Source organism: Nothobranchius furzeri, chromosome 11 (genome assembly GCF_043380555.1).
Source record: "Nothobranchius furzeri strain GRZ-AD chromosome 11, NfurGRZ-RIMD1, whole genome shotgun sequence".
Classification (NCBI taxonomy): Eukaryota; Metazoa; Chordata; class Actinopteri; order Cyprinodontiformes; family Nothobranchiidae; genus Nothobranchius; species Nothobranchius furzeri.
The window spans coordinates 58,418,747-58,438,468 of record NC_091751.1 but is presented as its reverse complement, the minus strand read 5'-3'; the positions used below and the strand labels follow the sequence as shown (position 1 = coordinate 58,438,468).

The window sequence follows — 19,722 nt, the reverse complement described above, 5'->3', positions numbered from 1 at the left end:
AATCCAAGAAAAACAGTCCAAGGTCAAAAATCCAATAATCCAAACACGAGAAGTCAAACAAGTGAACAAGCAAATACGAGTGGCTGGAGCTAACCAAAACTGTAGCAATCGTCCAGTGTCGAGTGGTGTCTCCATCCTCCTTTTATACCAGAGCCTCTGATCATGAATGTAGCACAGCTGGTGTCCCCTCCGCTCCTCACCTGTGGAAAGAGAACCTCAAAGATGGTTTAGTGAAGAGGAGCACTCACCTCGGCTCGTGGATCATGACACTTACATTCAAAAGCATTTTTCTTAAGAATAATCCTCCTTGCTTTTTTGCTTTAAAGTGATGAAAATGACTCTTACGATAACTGTACTGTGGCAACAGCACACAGATGTTTTCTGAGTACCGTATTTTCCGGACTAAAAGCCGCTACTTTTTTCCCATGCTTTGAACCATGCGGCTTATAATGAGGTGCGGCTTTACTCAAGATTTTCCTTCACCTGCCAGGGGGCGCTTCAGCAGAAAGTGAATCAGGTGGAAGTCAAAAGTGGAAATCGAAGAAAGTGCTCATTTTAATTTAGCACATGCAAGCAGCCGGCACTACGAAGAATTTTTTTCTAATCCATACCCCCTCATCATGGTAACTACACGTATGAGTTCATATGATGCCGCATTTAAGTTGAAGGCCATCGATTTGGCAGTAAAGGAGGGAAACAGTGCTGCCGCACGTAAGCTTGGCATGAATGAATCCAAGGTTCGGCGCTGGAGACGGCAGCGGGAAGAACTCATTCAAGCCAGCTTCACCCGGGGATGATGACCACAACACGGACAGCGACACTGACATCACCACAGAAAAGGTACGTGACGAAGCTCTTCTGAGGCTGTTCAACTCCAACACTGAAGAAGAGGACTTTAATGGCTTTAGTGCACAAGAGGAAGATGAGAGCGAATAACTTTTTCTGGTAGGCAAGTGTTTTATTTACTAACCAGGCATGTTTTGTGTGCAGTTTTTATTTTCTAATCATCCAGGGCTTATTAATGCCATATCAGCGCTGTTTTTTTTCTTCTAAACATGCAAATGACCGGTAATAACGTGTCAGTTCTGTTTTTATTTTATAACCATCCAGAAATATGAATGCTATCAGTGCTGTTTTCTTTTCTAAACTTGCAGGCACATTCACCCGTGTTAAAAATTCGTTTTGTTGACTTAAAACAACAACGAAAAACCTCCGTGTAGTGTCTTTCTGTCTAATTATCTTATGTTATGGCCATACATGCGCTGTGCGCTGGAGACCTGCATGTGGCTGCTGCGCCGCGGCTTGTATTCGAATGTGGCGTGTGTGTGTGTAGAAAACCTTTTGGTTTTTGCTGGTGCGGCTTATATTGAGGTGCGCTCTATAGTCCGGAAATTACGGTACTTACAGTGCAGGGAAAAATGTCAATGACGATGTCCTTGTTATTGTAGTCTTTTGTGATTGTCATTGATTAAGGACAAAAACTATTCCCTTCACAGAAACATTTCCAGTACAAAATACTTTTATTAAAATATCAATGCGGTGAGCACAGCACCTAAAAAATAAAACAATACATTTGTAAATAAATGTAATGAAGAGCACATAATTGCTCATTATCATAAAATGAAAAAAAAAAAAAAAAAAAAACGGCATTCTCTGACGTTTCAATTCAAACAAAGAAATTTAATATTGAAACTTTGAAATTTCGATTTAAAACAGCAATAGTAAATTTGGAAAACGAATTAGCTTAAAACATTTTTCATGCTTCTTAACAATGTTCTAACATAAATAAATAAATAAATAAATAAATAAACAAATAAATAAATAAATGGTGGTTTTCTCACATTTGTCTAAAATCCTCTGCCAATAACACGCTTCAGACCAAGATCAACTATTGGACCAGCAATTGCCAGACTCACATAACATTACTCCATTATTTACACACCTTTGTATTTAGCAACAGAACACCACTAGTGTGAGGTGTTCGCAGCTTAAGGATATCAGAGAAGGAGAAAGAGCCGGCTGCTACCACTTCAACTTTAGGACAAACTACCCGAAAAGAAAACACCATTTTAAGTCACGGACAACAAAAGACGTTTGGACCTACAAAACAGCGACTGGTGTTTAGCACTCTTTCGTTTCCCCTGAAAATGCAGGTTTCTGGTTTTGGCAGAGGCGTTTCAGGGAAGATACCAGAGGGGAGGGGTGAGTGTTCCGTGACCATGTTTACATTCAAAACCTGGCTTGTCCTATAGATTTGCTGCGGCAGCTTTAACCAATAATTTTATTTTCATTCTACTTCTCTGTGCATGTTGAACTGAAATAGTTTTAAAAGCAGTTAGTCACACTTTACCTCCAAACGGACTGGTTTAACGTGAGCAACTAAACCTCCAGTCACAGCTGTTGCCGCAGTCGAGGTGTTCACTTTGTGCTTAGCTTGCTTGTCAAGGCGAAGCTCTTGATTTACTGATCCATCTGTGTTCAGACCATCACCTACTGTTGCTGAGGTAAGCTGAGGTGGTTCAAGCATCTGGAAAACTGGACTGGAAATTTACTGGGAACTGGGTGGCAGGCCCAGTGGATTAATTGGAGGGGCTGCATACCCTCTCTGGCTGGGGAACAACGTGGAATTTCCAAGGAGGAAGTGGAGAAAGAAGAATGTCGAGGTTTTCTCTGGAAGCTGCTTCCTCCATGGACCAGCTGCTGTTTTCACTGAGCATTAGCTAAAATGTGAAAATTCTTTCACTTTCATAAATGAGATAAAGTTAAAGTGACAGTGTGCATTTTTCCTGGCGATAGGGGGCAGCAGTTACCTAAATCGTTGCAAGCAAGCTGTTTCTTGTGTTGGAGTAAGACCTTACCAATGGATGCCCATTAGGGTCAAAAAGCCCTGGGGATTGCAAACTTCAGCAAAATGACAAGCACATCCGTTTGTGAATGGTGAAATTTTATGACCGTTTCTTACAAATCAGTAAATGCATTTTGTCCTCAAGGGCTCCCGTAGAAGGAAACATGGCGTCTAATACGGCGTCGCCCAGAGAATTAGACCCGCTTCCATGTATTTTACACCTGATTTTCATGGTCATATGTTAAGAAGCTGCCAATATTTTTCAACAACATTTTGACTGATATTTACAGAGATTAACAGTAAAAACTACACATAGTCACTTTAAAGAGCAAGTCACCCCCAAATCAACAATTTTTTTCTGATAAACTATATAAATGCGTGTCTAATTGTGCTGCAGACACGTGTAGTCAATAGTTTTGCACTTTAGTGCATTTTAGTTCAAATTAAAATGATCTGCCTGAAACTGTCAGTGTTGTGCCGTTGTCGGGTAAAAACTCTTCACTACATTTGAATTTGAATCTGCCGTCGCTATTGGCTAAGAGGTATGCTATGATGTAAACTGGTACATTATGATGTCACAATGTCATGAGTGTGTGTATTTGTTAGTGGCTCCACCCTCTCGGTCTGCTAGGCAACAGCATTTGTTGCATTTTTCAAACATGAAGTGAGAGTGAAGTACGCTTCTTGTAAGGGGTGACTTGCTCTTTAAGAAGAAGATGAAACATTTTGACATCACTAGTTTATTTGTTTCAGACTTCTGGAACAAAAACCGTTTGTTACACACTGGTTGTGATTCATGATAAGAGACAAACAGCTGCTGTTTAACGAGGGCGTGAATGATCTGGCTAACACCTCAGACACATTCAAATCTGTGACTACCTCAAAGCTGCAGGACCCTGACTCCACCATCCCTCCTCCGTACGTTCACAATAAACACCCACAGGAGCTGCAGGCGTCTGAGGCCTGGCCTAAAGCTGGGCGGACACTGCGACTTTTTCACTCGTAGCACTCAGCTTCAGCTCAAACTGTACGACTTCATCGCTGGGTAGATCTCACGAGTCATGTGCTCACACTGTACAACCCAGTTCTCGGATGCGACCTGACTGCTCACACTGTACGTCTGGTAGCAACACGTCGGACCTAAAAATATGCTAAAAATAGCAGTTTTTACACAACACGTCAGACTTTTTTGTCTAGCCTGTTGTTCTTCGGGAGTGCTGCAGGAGGACACACAGGGATTTATGGGGGTTGGATGAGGAAAACGAAATAAAGAAAGTAAATCTGTGTTTTCTGATCAGTTTAATTTGACATGAAAATGACAAACATGCTTTCTTGACAATCTTTGTGAGTAAAAAAAACGTGTAGAAATAAAACCGAACAATGTGTGTTATTGGGGAAATAGCGGGCGAGCGGTGTTGATGCATGATTGCGCATGCGCCGTCAGCGGTTCTGATACTTTTTGGGTCGCAGCTGCTCGCAGCGCCGCTTCAACAGTGCGATACCCTCACGAGGGACGAGCAAAATATCAAACACGCCAGAAGTCCGTGCGAGCTCACGATTGATGATCGGTAGCTGGTCACGTGGTGTTAATCGCCTCTCGTAACCCCCTGTACACTACACGATGCTCAGAGCAAAACCCGCCCCGATCTTGTGGATTCTCGCACGACTGGAAAATCGGCTCAAAAAAGTGAAAAAGACGCACAGTGTACGCCCGGCTTAAGAGGTAAAGTATGAAAAAGGAGTTTACCTTTGATCCGGTCTGGATCAGAGAGTCTATGTTTACATTACTCCTAGATAAATGCAAATTAAGAAGATAACCCAAAAAATGACAACTCCCTAGTATGCACAAACATGCTACCCACACACTCACACAAACAGCTGAAATAATGAAGCAGCTTTATTTGCAGTAGCAACTACTGGTTTCTCTTACATTAAATGTCTCTTTGTCCCCGTCCTTTTCTCTCAGCTATCTGTTCCCCCTCACTCGCTTGCTCTTCAGCTACTTTTGTTCTTCTACTCTGTGAGTTCTGCAGAGGAAACAATGTACCACAGCACATTATTCTCACACGATGATGAATGGAAGGAATCTGTTCCTGTTGACTGTGGCCTGGAGATAAAAATAAGCAAATGCCGGCTTGCCTTGTAGCGCCCCGGAGTTTGTTGCCATCATTCCTCATTCTAATTTGATTGAAAACTTTCTATTGGTTAATACGACACTCTTCTGTACAGAAGAGATGAGACAAAGAATAGAAGGGAATATAGTGATGCATTTATCTCAGCGTGCAATGTTCAGGTTGGGTCCACTGTCGCTAGTTTGCATCAAAGTGAAATGTGATGTTGCAGAAGAGGAAGACACTGAGTCAGAGGCAGGAGAGAAGGAGGAAAAGGAGGAAAACATTAGGTAAGAGGTGAAAATGAGGCCTTTAGTGGAGAGAATAAACAAGAAAAAAAACAAAGAATGAATTACAAGAAATGAGGAAATAGGCAGCTACTTAAAAATCCTCATCTGTGCTCTCAGACTGCAATTAACGTGGAGCCAGAAGGATCGCCGACTCCTTTCTACCATAAAACAAAACCAGGATTGATGAGAGCATCTGTAGTCTAAGAGACTCATTGGCTTGTTGGGAGGAATGTGTCGAGATAGCGGGAACAGAATGGAGAAATAACAGCTGGCTGTGGAGGGAAGGAACGTGAAGCCAGGTGGAGGAAAAGGCACAAATGAGCAGATCGAGAGGAACATTTAACAGAATAGTTCTATTCTGCTGCACGAGGGTGGGGTTGTGAGTGCAAAACACAGAGTAAGCCCAGGGAGATAAACTAGAACAGAGTTGCTCCTTTATGGCCATTTTTTCAGTCTCCTTGGAAGCTATTGTGTTGGTTTCATTCATTAGACCAGATGCAATAAAAAACAGTCAAGGAGAGAAATATCACCGGTCACAAGCCTGCCTCTCTCTCTCTCTCTCTCTCTCTCTCTCTCTCTGTCTCTCTCTCTCTCTCTCTCTCTCTCTCTCTCTCTCTCTCTCTCTCTCTCTCTCTCTCTCTCTTTCTCTCTGGTGATTTCTCACCACGGCTGACCTTCTCAAGCAAACAAACCACATGTTAATCATGAAGAAACACACAGAAAATGATATTTTTCTCTCTCCAGCTTAGTTGCTGTGGTGTCATTAAACATTCATTGCATCACAGAGTTGTTTACCGAGGAAACTATGTTCTACAAATCACCATAAGGCCATTTGCATGAGCAAAAAGAGAAAAGATCTGTAAGGAATATGAAAATTGTCTCAGAATAAAGAATAGCTGAGGCAGCTATTTCTGCTAAACAAAATAAATGTCCTTTCTAAAACTGAACCCTCCTACAGAACATCTCTGACAGAATTTACTTTAGAAGCTCTACCTCATTCAGCAAAGAATGGGTTTCACACCTTTCAAGATCTGCTGTTTTCACCCATTATTTATAGAACGGCTCACTCATGAACCCTAACAAGACTACAGAATGGAAGTGGCATTAAAATAAGAAACACGAAGAAAAAGGAGAAATAAACAGCTGAGTTTTTTTTCACAGTTGTCAGCACTTGGATTAATAGGAGATTTTTCACCATAATGAGCTGTTAACTGTTCACTGTCAGGAGCATTTTTGAATGCTTTGTCTAATAGTTGTCACAGTTTTCTCTTTTTATCGCCTGCGTTTGACAGACAACATTCATCTGTTCATTCAGTCATTCATTCATTTTCTATGACAACCACCAGCTGGTGCCTATCTTCAGGCTGAGGAGCATGGAACACCCTGGACAAGCTCACACACAGAGATGGACAATTTAGAGTAGCTAAGTGAGCAAAAACTCATGTTTCTGGCCTGTGGAAGAAAACTGGATGTATTCATACATGCAAGAGGCTAACATGCAAACTTTACAGGGTGATGAACCTGCAACCTTTTCACAGCAAGGCAGCACCACTATGCAGACCTGACAGACAGTAAATAGCTTGTAAAAATCATCGGCAGGTTCACTTGATACATCAGATGTTTGAATTGGTTATCTGTGGATTATGCAGCAACTTAACTGCTAAAATGTTAAATAAAGCTGTTTCCTGGAGTTGTTTCCCATAAGATTTATTCAGTGAAACAGTCTGTGGAGTATTACTAATGAGTGGTAGGGTCATATAGGTTGCTTAATGTAGTAATTATTTTTAATTATCATCCTCAGCACTGTGACAGTGACTAAACAAACCCAGTGGCTAAATGTCCGACATGTATGAGTGTTGATAAATAATGCTTGAAACCAGGAGGAGCTGAGATGCAAAGAAGCTGATGCTGCAAAAATAAGATGTGCTTTTTTATCATGTGTGTCTGTGTCAAACTCCTGAAAGGATCACACGATTAAATATATTTTATCAACCCTAATAAATTCAAATGAACCAGTGATCTTTTCTCATTTTTATCCCTTACAAATTAACATCAACATAATCGACAGTGTTGATTTTTTTTTTTTTTGTTACAATCATCTTGGGTCCATGAGCTAAGGCGACGTGGACCCAGGACCATGAACATGGACAAAGGAGTATACTCGCTGGACCACTCAAAGGACTTGTGATCAACGGAAAAGGTGTGGACAGTAGAGGGCGATATCGTTCTCAGCTGCCTGCAGATAAACGTAGCATCAGCGGTTGATCTGACGAAGGCAGCAATAGACATCAAAACATGTCAGCAAAGGTAAAACAAGCTCTGTGTGACATGAAAAACCACAAAAAATGTCAAGTGTTGATTCATTTCGAAGTCATTTTAAGTCATACTTGTGGGCAAAAGTTCAGATTATCCTGTTTTTGGAAGCACAATCAAATAGAGGAGAAAGTAACTTTAACTCCTTCACTGCCAATGACGATTAAAGTCGTCATTTGCATGTTTTTACTGTGTGGGCGTCGGAACGAGTCCCCGCACCGTGAGAACAAACATCCCAGCTCTAAAGCTGATCTTCATCCGCGTACGTCACTCGTCACGTGATCAGGGAGCAGAAAATCCATGTGTTAGGAGATCGTTTTTGGCCGCTGCTGTAAAAAAAAGTGAGGCGCGAGCCGGAAAAGCTTCTGCTGATCACAAAACAACACAATCAAAAAACAACACAAGTGTGGTGTTCTGCCTTGTGGTGAAGTTGCTAATGCTAATGTTTAGCTTCTACTAGTCGAGATGTTCTCTGCTGATTCCTGGCAATGAAACAACAGCCTTGAATGTTTTACATGACAGTGTGGCATAGATCTGCAGGCTTTTCAAATCCTAAAGTTTCACCGTCTGTCAGAAGCTAATGCAGGAGATCGATGTAGCAGACTATTTTCTAAATAATCATTAAAAAAAGTTTTTCTTTTAGTGAACCACACCTTTAAGAAAAAGTGAGTGAGAACTGGTATATTTTATGTCTGTGCAAAGTTATTCCAGACAATAGAGGGGGAGGGGGGGGGGGGATCTATTTTGAGATAGAAAACCATTTGCATCACACTGCTGCTGGTGATAAATGGAATCCACTCTCCATGACAAACAGTGAGAACAGAGAACTGCTGGATCATCTGTTTCTGTCTGGTGCTGTGAAGCTGCCGACACACAACACCAAGGCTTCCTCTTCAAGGTCCTTTGTGGATGTGAGGCATCGTGTCTGGATGTTGTGTTTACCGTATGTATAGAGCTCCGGGAGTTGACGTCACTTCTCCCGGCATGCAACAGTTCAAATCGAAACGGCGCCATCGTGGCAGGCAGAAGCCCGCAGCTGGGCTATTTGCTATTGTCAGAAAACTCAATCAAATGAGACATATGGTACATTCCTGTTGTGCATTAGCCTCCAGGCTAAAATGAAACTGTGGGATCCCGAGAATAAAGGTTTTCGATTATGCAGCGACCACTTCATATCAGGTACTTAAACCAACATTTCCTCAACTGTATATGGTATTTATTTGAAATGCTTTTATTACGATTCTTAGCGGGCTTCCTAAACTTATTTTGGCTAGGCTTTTTCTGTCTTATTACTCATAGTAACAAGTAAATGTCACATTGCCTCGTGATTTCTGCGTGCTGCCGTTTCGTGTTTTATGATCACAGCAATTAGCCAAGTTGTATTTATTTTTTAAACAGTGGTTGATCAATTGTCAGATCACACATAAAAAGCACTTTGGATTGCTATTATCTGTCTCACCGAGACAGATCTCAGACAGATCCTGAGACGCTCTTGCCTGACATATTTATTTTATTCACAGAAAAAAAATCAGACTAGTGATTTCTCCTCGTATTCAGTTTATACATTCAAACAGCACAGCACTCTATTTAAACTACTTACATGTAAATCTATGTTATTTGTCCATCCATCCATCCATCCATCCATCCATCCATCCATTTTCATCCTCATCCATTTTCATCCTCTTATCCGGAGTAGGGTTGCGGGGGCAGTAGCCTCAGTCAAGAGGCCCAGACTTCCCTCTCCCCAGCCACTTGGGCCAGCTCCTCCGGGGAAATCCCAAGGCGTTCCCTGGTCAGGTCCGCTCCGACAGCTTCTGGCATTTTTAAAAAGTATCCCAGGAGCACAGTAAGGGTCGGAGATGTTTAATCTATTTAATTTCTGACTATATAAAACGATTTCTTCAGTTTTAAAGTGTGAAGTAAACTCTGACGGAGTAAAATCCAAGCTGATCCCATTCATTTTGTTTACCTTTGTTGCCTGCCAACATGGCGTCTACTCTCTGAGAGTCATGTGACGTCCGGAGCGCTATATGCTGTCTTAGGATGTATTGAATTATAATCTGTTTGCATAAACTACACGTATCAGAGAGTTTGCTATGTGAGTTTCCTACCAGCATAAGGAATCGGGGCGTCCTTGTCCAGAGCCACTAGCGGAGGGTCCAGCAGCACCGTGTCCATGTTCTCCGTAATCACTCCATGGTAGGAGGTCTCTATCCACGGCTTGTGCTTGTTAACTGTACAAAGAGGACAAACACCATAAAAATTACTGTAGCCCATGTCTTGGAAAAATCATTAGTGAATATTTAAATTGAATGCACTGTTAAATAAATTGGTACATACATACATTTCAATGTTCACAATGAGCAGTAAAGCAAAAAATAAAATAAAATTAAATAACATTTCCCATGTATTTCTTACATCAAATATCCCAACGAGTGACTATATTTTTTATTAAGGTTTTGATAAGAATTCATTAACGTTAAATGGTAAATGGCTTGTATTTGATATAGAGTCCTGGAACCCCCCAAGGTGTTTTACAACACAATCAGTCATTCACCCTTTCACACACACGTTCCCACCCTGGTAGGGATGAGCTACGATGTGGCTACAGCTGCCCTGGGGCACACGGACAGAGGTGAGGCTGCCAAGCACTAGCCTGGCCTGCCAGACTTGTTATCTGTGCATAATTAAACAGAGGAGGAGTCTGGCAGGCCAGGCTAGCCGAGCACTGGAACCACCGGTCCCTCTGAACACCACCAGCTAGGTTAAAAGAAATGGATGCACTAGTGAGATCAAACAAATAAATACAAAGCAATTACCTGAAAATTACATTTATTTTTTACGTATAATGGCATTTTTAAGGACTATCTACATGAAAAATACTTTTTGTAACTAAGAAAGGGTTAGTAAGGTGAAATAATTATAATTTAGTGTTTTATCTAAAATACTATTTCAAACTATACTTTTGATGTTGGCATCAGCTGTATTTGATTTTAACACTTCGCTAAAGACACTGAACAAACACATTTTTCAGAGCGGCGTTTTGCATCTCTTCCTCTTTCAGTGTTATCTCTAATTTCTCCTGTGAATCTTTTTGTTTCACTTTCCTCTGCCTTTATGCTTTGTTTCTATCTTTGTCCAATTCGAAAATAAATGCAGCATTCAAACACCATTCTCCAGCAGTGGATTAAGCGAAGCTTAACATGGATCAAACTCACACAGAAAGTCATTATTGACGTCTTAACTTAGAGGAAAAAGTGATTATCCTTCAGTCGGAGCATTGCTGTTTCCCGCAGTCTGCACACTGATGCTTTCTGTCACAAGAAACTGAACCAATTCCAGTGCGATCCTTATGGGTCCCTCTGGATAAAAGCATCTGCTAATTGATGCAGTGAAATATAACATGTCCTAAATTAAACTTCCTCACAGCAAGACCTCACAAATAGAAACCTAACACCCAAGCCACAAGAAAAACCTTATGTACGTCTTCATCACATGCAGATGCACACACACACACACACACACACACACACACACACACACACACACACACACACACACACACACACACACACACACACACACACACACACACACACACACACACACACACACACACACTATCCCTGGGAGCTGGTCTGACACCCTGACCTTTTAATCCACTGAAGAGGAATGCTTTGTCTCATGCCAATGAGCAGATGACATGTCCAGCTGGCACTGATTTAAAATGCATCAAACCCGTCTTAAAGCTTTCTCCCCGCTTTTCATCTGTTTAAGTAAACTTCAGTAGTGTTGTCCTACTATCCCATTTTCTCCCTCACTTGTCACAAGTGCAATGAGAGAATGGGGTCACAGTGAAACAGGAAATAGGTCCTAATACGAGAAACAACTTTAACCCATTCAGAGCAGATTCAATAGAGGTGTGTGGGGATATCAACTCAAAATGAGTTCTATTAATAACCCTGTTCGGATAGAAATGCACAGTTAGAGTTTCAAATTGGTTTATATGGTCTGGATTCATTCCAAGCCATGGCTGCTGAGATAACTGATACTGTTCCACCATGTTTGAAGTAAGAAAGTATTTTATAATTGAAAAACAGAACAGGTCTGTTAAAAATTGTAATGTTTGCAATTAAAGGGGAACTGACCTTCTTTTAACACAACCTAGCATCCGTTTGTATAACCGAAAGCAAAACCTGGCTGTGTGTTTGTCTTTTTAACACCTTAATCTAACAGCTGAAATGTCTCCCCAGCCTTCTTTAGTGTCTACAGGATTGATTCATCCTTAAATTAAACAAATCTGCTGTGTTCATGATCTAAAACATGCAGGAAACGTGATAAAACCAGCCTGCAGAGTGGCATGCCAGTCTAAAGTTGCAGGAATATTTTGGCCACAGGGGGCAATAGGGGATGGGTGGCCTTTCATTTACTCTGTAAAGGAGGGGTATTCAAATCTGGGCCAGGAGGGCCAGTATCCAGCATGTTTTAATTTTAACCCAGCTTCAACACACCTGATTTCAATCAACAGGTGATTAACAGAGCCCAATGAGGTGCTGCACAGGTGATTCAACCACTAAATCAAGTGCGTTGGATCAGAGTAACCACTAAAACGTGCTGGATACTGGCCCCCGAGGCTCAAAATTTAATGCCCCGGCTGTAAAGGGTCATTTTAGCACATACTGGTTTAAGAAAAATAATTTAAAAATATGAAAAAGTTGCTAAGTATGGCTTTAAAGTATCTCTTGCAGAAAACTGTGATTAAGTGAAGGACATTCAAAGCCATTGATTTAATAAGACATTTGAATTAGAAAAAGTCAGCTAAGTGTTCACCCAGGTAACTGTAAAGCTAAGATGGCTCATCACTACACTTTGAAAAAGTGATTAAAAAATGAATTTTAATGGAGTGACGTCTTTCTCTCCTGACAAAATAGCAGGTGTTGTTCCAGAAAGTCATTTAAAGCTGATCACTGAAGTCAACGGCTTTGCCTAAAATTATCCAGTGACATCATGATGGCTGCAGACACCAGGGAATGTATCATGTTAGTTTGGTTGGAGCTTTTTGCAGCTTTTGAACCTGTTGAACAGACGTTGCGACTCTGAGGATCTCTGGAACGGTTCTAGACTGGTTCAAATTGTAGCTTTCTAACAGAAGTTTCAGTGTCTGTATAAACAAAGCTCAAGTCAGATTCCAATGATATGTTCTGTGGGGTACCCCAAGGCTCTGTTTTGGGTCCACTCTTGTTTTTAACTCTTACATATCTTACGGACTATGGCGATTTTTTATATATGCATGCTCAACAGATATTTGCACCAACTAGATTTAGTTTATCACGGAGAACTAAGATTTATTACAGGGTGTAAACGTCATCCACATTGTTGCACTCTGCATAATCTAGTCCAGTGTTCCTCATTAGCTCAGCGCAGGCTAACCAGGTGGCGACTATTTACATACAAAGCCATCATCGGGATGTTGCCTCCTTACTTATGTAGGCTTCTGTCTTTCAAGACCTGGGGTCTAATTTATCGAACATTGCCTAGAATCCTTACTAAAACCGTATTTAAGCTCAGCAAAAAAAATTTACTTATGTCAAGTAGGTTTGTGATCTATCAAACATGGAGTACGCACAGCTGCACGCAATCTGCGCTTCATAAATCAGAAACTATCTAGAAAGTTTCTCAGCTGCTTTTTAGTCACATCCCGCCCTCACCACACCCCCTTACTGCCATAAATGGTCGATGCAAATTGCCTTGTGGATCTCATGCATATACATAAGCCGGCTTGTTGCAGCATTTCAATCATGACCGCAGATCAAGGAAGCACTATTTCACAAGCAGAAATTCAGGCACTTGTGGGTGAGGTGGAGAAATGAAAGGAAGTGCTTTTGCAAAACAAATAAGAGAAAATCCACGGAGTGGCACAGCGTTGCTGAAGCTGTCAATGCTGAGTTCTTCAGTGAGATCTGTGGTGGATATTAAAAAAAAAAATTCAATCAGGATTCAATCCCCAGACTCCCAGGTGAAAGTCACGCATGCTAACCAGTCAGCCAAACGGAGATCTCCCTTGTCCAAGTAGCCAGGGCAGATGATCAATTGGGTCACAGTGACAGGACACACACTGTCACAGACGCATGAAAATATGTCTCAATCTGTACCCCTGCTGATTTTCTGCATTCCGTATTCTGTGCTTCAGGCTGTGTGTGTGTGTGTGCGCGTGAGCATGTGGGTGTGAGTGTGCGCGCATGTGTGTGTGCATGCGCGTGTGTGCGTGCCTGTGGGGGGTCTTGTTCTGTGTGAAAACGAAGCAGTACAAGTGGTAATGCTGCAGGATTTCATAATTGTATCCTTCTCAGCAGCAGCACTGCAGGTGCTCTCCTTGTCCAAAATGTGCGTAAGCAAGGTCCTTAGTCAACTTAAAGTTGCACACATTTTTCCGCTAAATTTTCTTTCATAAATCCCAAAGTTTGCGTGGAAAGTTGCTTACGCAGTTTTCCGACCCTGTTTTGTGTGTAAGCAAGCTTGATAAATGAGGCCCCAGCACTTGCTCACTTTGGTCTAATGCTAATATCCAGCTGGCTGTGCCTAGAGCTCGTACAGAATTAGGTAAGCAAGCATTTAGGATCTCTGCTCCGTCAGCCTGGAACCAGCTACAGAATCACCTAAAACTAGAAAACCCGGTCTCTTTTTGTCAATTTAAGTGGCTAGTAAGGAACAGGAAGCAGGCACAATCGGCCCCTGTTCCTGCCTCCGAAAATAGGATAAGCCTATTTTTAAGAAAATAGGATAGGCTTAGAGTGCCTATGGTGGTTGTCAAGACAAAAACTTCCATTCCCTCGTGTTGGTCGAATCACTGTAATATTAATGCATCGTGTCTGGTATGTTTTTCCCATTGTAAGTGTGTGTATGAAGGTGCATGTGTATGTGTGTGTACGTGTGCGTGCACGGCGGGGTCACCGGTGTTGGATCGACACTGAGGGTGCATGTGAACGTTCTCAGTCAGCAGGAGCGCCTGCAGCTGCAGGGGGCGCCAACTTGCTGTTTCCAATCCAGACACTGTCATATGACAGACAATAGAAAACCTCGGTGCGGCGCAGATTTTTTTCTTTTTTATTTTTTACTCAGCGCTTGTGCGCCCCTTTTGTGTCATGAAAAATGCCGCCCCGGGCAACTGCCCTGCCTGCCCATGCCTAAAACCGCTACTGCTGAGGGTGACTGTTTGGGTCCAGTGGACTCATGTAGTCACTCTTGGTATTGATTTAAACATTGTGGGTGTTGATTTGGAACTGGTGATTTTGCTGTGTGTACATATACGCGTGTGTGTGTGTGTGTGTGTGTGTGTGTGTGTGTGTGCATGTGTATGTAATAGTATATGTATACACATATACATGTTATCTACTAACTTTGGTTGTACCTTTGTAATGTCAAAATGTTATGCTTTTACTTTCATTGTTTTTATTAATTGTTTTTTTATATAAACTGTATTTTAAATGACATTTTTATGGCGGCCTTCTTGGCCAGGGCACCTTCGCAAAACAGACTTCATCTCAAAGGATTTCCCTGGTTAAATAAGGGTTAAAAAAATATACTATATATACTGAACACCATCTTGATCTCTGAAGCACTTAATGATTTTTCTTTCTGTGATAAGTGCTATATAAATAGACTTCACTTACTTGCTTACTTATTACAGACATGAAAATACAAGCTGCTAGCCTGATGTAACATAGAAAATTGTTTAATAATAACTTATGCTGCGCTTTATAATATTCATAAGATTTAAATGTTAAGACTTAGTTTATGTTTTAACGCTCACACTGATAAAAATAATAATAATTACATGTTATATTTTCCCCTCATTATTAAAAAAGGAACAACATGAACACTGGTTTTCTTTATGAGGGGTTTCAAGCATTCTTTTAATTAATTTTGATATTCTGTCTGCAGATCTGAGCTGGGAAAAAAATGCTAAATAATGCAAGAATCAGCAAATCTATATCTGGGACTACAGTCTGTCTTACTTGGGACACCCCTAGTGGTTAAATTACAGTTTTTCAAGCATTTTGTCCAGAGAGAAAATTTTTAAAGCTATTGCCTTGGGCCATAACAGGATTAAACAGTGGTGTCCATACCAAATCCTAGAGGGCTGCTACCCTACATGTTTTAGAGGTTTATTGGTTGAATTATCTATTCTGTAAGTTCTCAAGTACTGCAGATGCCTGTTAATCACTCACTAATTCAAATCAAGTTCTTTTGAGGAGAAAAAACATCAAATATGTGCAGGATCATGACCCTCAAGGACAAGGACTTGATATTAGTGTGTTTAAGGAAAAAAAATACTGCTTTTTAGAAAAGGGTTGCTTTTATCTACAAAATCTTTTCACAATTATACTACATATGTGTTACAATCTTTCTGATTAAGTAAATGCTTTGAAATTGGAGAGACTTTATGGTACTTTTTGTTAGATCAGACAAATTTAGGCACACAAAGTGAATAATGCTACAATGCTTTTCTTTTGGACATTCTTGCAAACCAGTCACAGCTCTTGCACGGCAAAAACAGCCCCCACCCAGGCAAATGTAACTAAAATTATTTAAAGTGCTGACTGGGAGTATATAATTCCATTATGTCGTGGCTGATTGGTGGTTTTTAAATTGACCTATTTTCACTGACAGATATCTCCTATAATTTGTTCTTAATTATTCTATCTGGAGAACAACTACCCAGAGGATAACATGGAGTCATGATATGGATAGACTATATAGACTACTTAGAGTGTTATACGATGCTTAAGCTGTGGGGAGAAACACTCCAGAGCTCAACAAGACTCTGCTCCACTGCACAGTGGAACAATGAGTCTGTTTTTCAAGTGAAATGTAGATATCTCAAGGCTAATAAGTCAGTAATATTGTACCAGGATTGGTGGATTCCATGCATAACTTTCATTCTGCAGCATTGCTTTGGCCTCTACCAATTTTACTTCAATTTACATTTCAATTTCAGTAAAAATGTCCACAAAGCTTGGAGGTAAAATAACCTGAAATAACCATAATCTAAAGTGTGGTAAGGATAAAACACACCATAACATTTGACATTATTAAAGTGACTCTTCATTTGTGCGCTTACTCGAGTAAATACAAATTAGCTCTTTGCATGCACATATTACTTATATTTAAAGATGTCTTCAGAAAGGCTAAATTCGGCCCCGCTAAGAGCATCTTCCTCATGGTTGGCAGGTTCAATTTCAAGTTGAAGGTTCTACATTTATTACAAACAAATTGGGTGGTGGCCTGCGCTGTGATGCTGTGGCTCATTAAAGACAGTCTAATAAAAGTGCTGCTTTGAAGGAAAAGCACACATCATATGATGAAAATAGGCTTTTTCCAAATAGGCTTCATCCTTGGCATATATGTATGTATGTATGTATATGTATGTATATATATATATATGCCAAGGATGAAGCCTATATATATATATATATACATATATATATATATATATATATATATACATATATATATATATATATATATATATATGTATATATGATCTGTCGTGGTTAAGTGAGAGCTGAGACGGAAGGCGAAGCTCTCGATTTACCGGTCAATCTACCTCGGGTCACAAGCTTTGGGTAGTGACTGAAAGAACGAGATTGTAGATACAAGCGGCTGAAATGAGTTTTCTCCGTAGGTAAATGGTAAATGGCCTGTATTTGATATAGCACCTTCTAGAGTCCTTGAAACCCCCAAGGCACTTTGCAACACAATCAGTCATTCACCCATTCACACACACATTCACACACAGGTGGGGATGAGCTACGATGTAGCCACAGCTGCCCTGGGGCGCACTGACAGAGGTGAGGCTACCGAGCACTGACGCCACCGGTCCCTCCGACCACCATCAGCAGGCAACGTGGGTTAAGTGTCTTGCCCAAGGACACAACGACAGTGACAGACTGAGTGGGGCTTGAACCTGCAACCTTCCAATTACGGGGCGAGCACAACTCCTGTGCCACCGTCACCCACAAGGATGTCTGGGCTCTTCCTTAGAGATTGGGTGAGAAGCTTGGTCAAATGGGAGGGACTCGGAGTAGACCTGCTGCTCCTCCACATCGAGAGGAGCCAGTTAAGGTGGCTCGGGCATCTGATTAGGATGCCTCCTGGGCTCCTCCCTGGTGAGGTTTTCCAGGGATGTCCAACTGGGAGAAGACCTAAAGAAAGACTCAGGACATGCTGGAGGGACTTTTTAAGCGGCTGAAACTGGATGGATATATTTAACCTTCTTCGTGGACTTGTGGTAGAGTGTTCGCCCTGAGATCAGAGTTAATTTTTAAAATTCATTTTATTTACCTTTATTTAAGCAGATGAGTTGATTGAGAACTCATTCTCTTTTGCAACGATGATCTGGCCAGTCAGGTCATACCAAAGACTTTAAAAATGGGACCCAATGCCTCCCTGCTTGACACTCAGTGTTAAGGGGTTAGTTTGGTTTGGGGGGTTAAACCACCAAATTGTTCCCAAGCGCAGTCACTGCTGCAGCTCACTGCTCCCTACGGAGATGGGTCAAATGCAGAGATGAATTTCACCAGTGTGTGATGACTAATGAAGACACAACCCACCATCATTTACTGCTGTAATATTCTAATTTACTTCACTAGTTTAGTGAAATTTTTTTTAAAAATGCTTGTTCTCCCTCTTTTTAAGCTCAGTGGTAAAATATAATGTTTCTCTTTGGTGGCTCCATGCCCATCCTATCCAAGTGTCATGATGCATTACTTACAAAATAAATATCAACAGCTCCTCTTTCCGTTTAGGAACTCAAGTCTTTTTGAATACTTAATCAATTAAAAAACATATGCATCCATGTCTCACATCAGTAAAGTCAGTCTTTAGTCACTAGAAGTCCGTCCACCGAACGCATCCCTCCCACCTGCTCTGAGTCCAAAATGCCAGCAAATTTCTCCTCCTCAGATTCAAAGCTCTACCTGATCTTTGCTCCCTCTCACCTATATGTACCTGGCACTCTATCACAAACCCACAAACGTTCTTTTTTCAAGCCCATCTGTCCAACTGTTCATGATAAAAATCTGCCACACTGGTCCACCATCCATCTTTTTCTTACTTTACTTCCTCAGGCTGCTTCTTTTGACTCAACTTCATAATTATAGTATTGGTTATTTTTGTTTCTGTTTCATATGTTAATTTTTTTGGACTGTTGTAACTAATTTGTATTTAATTTTCTCTGTTTTTCCGTTTAGAGATCCCTGATAACCAAATTCAATATGCCCATGAAAATAAAAACGTATCATCTCAGGATTCTTTCTTTACAAATTTCCGGACATACAGGACAGTTGTTGAGATATTTCTGTCTACAACAGATGAGACAGATGATGCCATCCCTTTTTTTTTTTTGGTAGCAACTAATTCTTTTAATAAGGTTACAAGTGCTAATGGCTCCAAAAAGCATGCTGCCTTTGGCCGCATCGTAAAAAATAAAACATCTGCAGCCATTAAAGCGTCAGACCCCCCAATAAAGATGACTAACTCATTTAGTAGTCTGAACAGTCTAAAATCAGATTCAGCAGAGCTCTGTGTAAAATCTGATATGACAGTAATGTGGAGTCAGAAAAACAGGAAGCAGACAGTGCTTTCCTGTAAACCCCATTAGTCTGTGTGTTTGAAATCAAACTATCTAATAAAGAATAATGAAAATGTCATTAATGACATCACCAGCCTGGTGTTAACATTAATTGTTGAGATGGACACTAAAATTGAATTGTTCTTCCAAGAAGCATGTTGAAGCTGCAGCAGGTGCAGATTCTCAGTCATCATGAAAATCTAAAAACAACAAAAAAAAAAAAAGCTAAAGATTTTACAAATCAAGCACGTGGGAGGAGTTGTGCACTTGTTTTAATTGGTCAGCTGTAACACAGCTGTGTTGAACGCTCTTAACGAATAACATGGTATGGTTTGAGGAGAAGAGTTATTTAAACATGTGAAATTATAGTTTTGTGAATATGTCAAGTGGAAAAAAAGCATAAAATATATTTTAATGAAATACTTTGAAATGTAAATTTAAGCCTTGAATCTGGATTAAAACTGGTTCAGGGTCAACGTATCCACATTACTAATCATCATCACCACAACTCATCAGCACAAAGGAGTAGGA

The 19,722-nt window shown here is 40.8% G+C and overlaps 1 protein-coding gene across 1 annotated transcript in view; it reads right to left on the bottom strand.

The window, feature by feature from the left end:
- clstn2a (calsyntenin 2a) overlaps positions 1–19,722 on the bottom strand; it is a 214,619-nt gene that overhangs the window by 99,826 nt on the left and 95,071 nt on the right. The window contains exon 2 of the mRNA XM_015957243.3: positions 9,671–9,793. Coding sequence (XP_015812729.3) covers positions 9,671–9,793 — 123 coding nt within the window. The remainder of the gene's footprint in view (positions 1–9,670; positions 9,794–19,722) is intronic.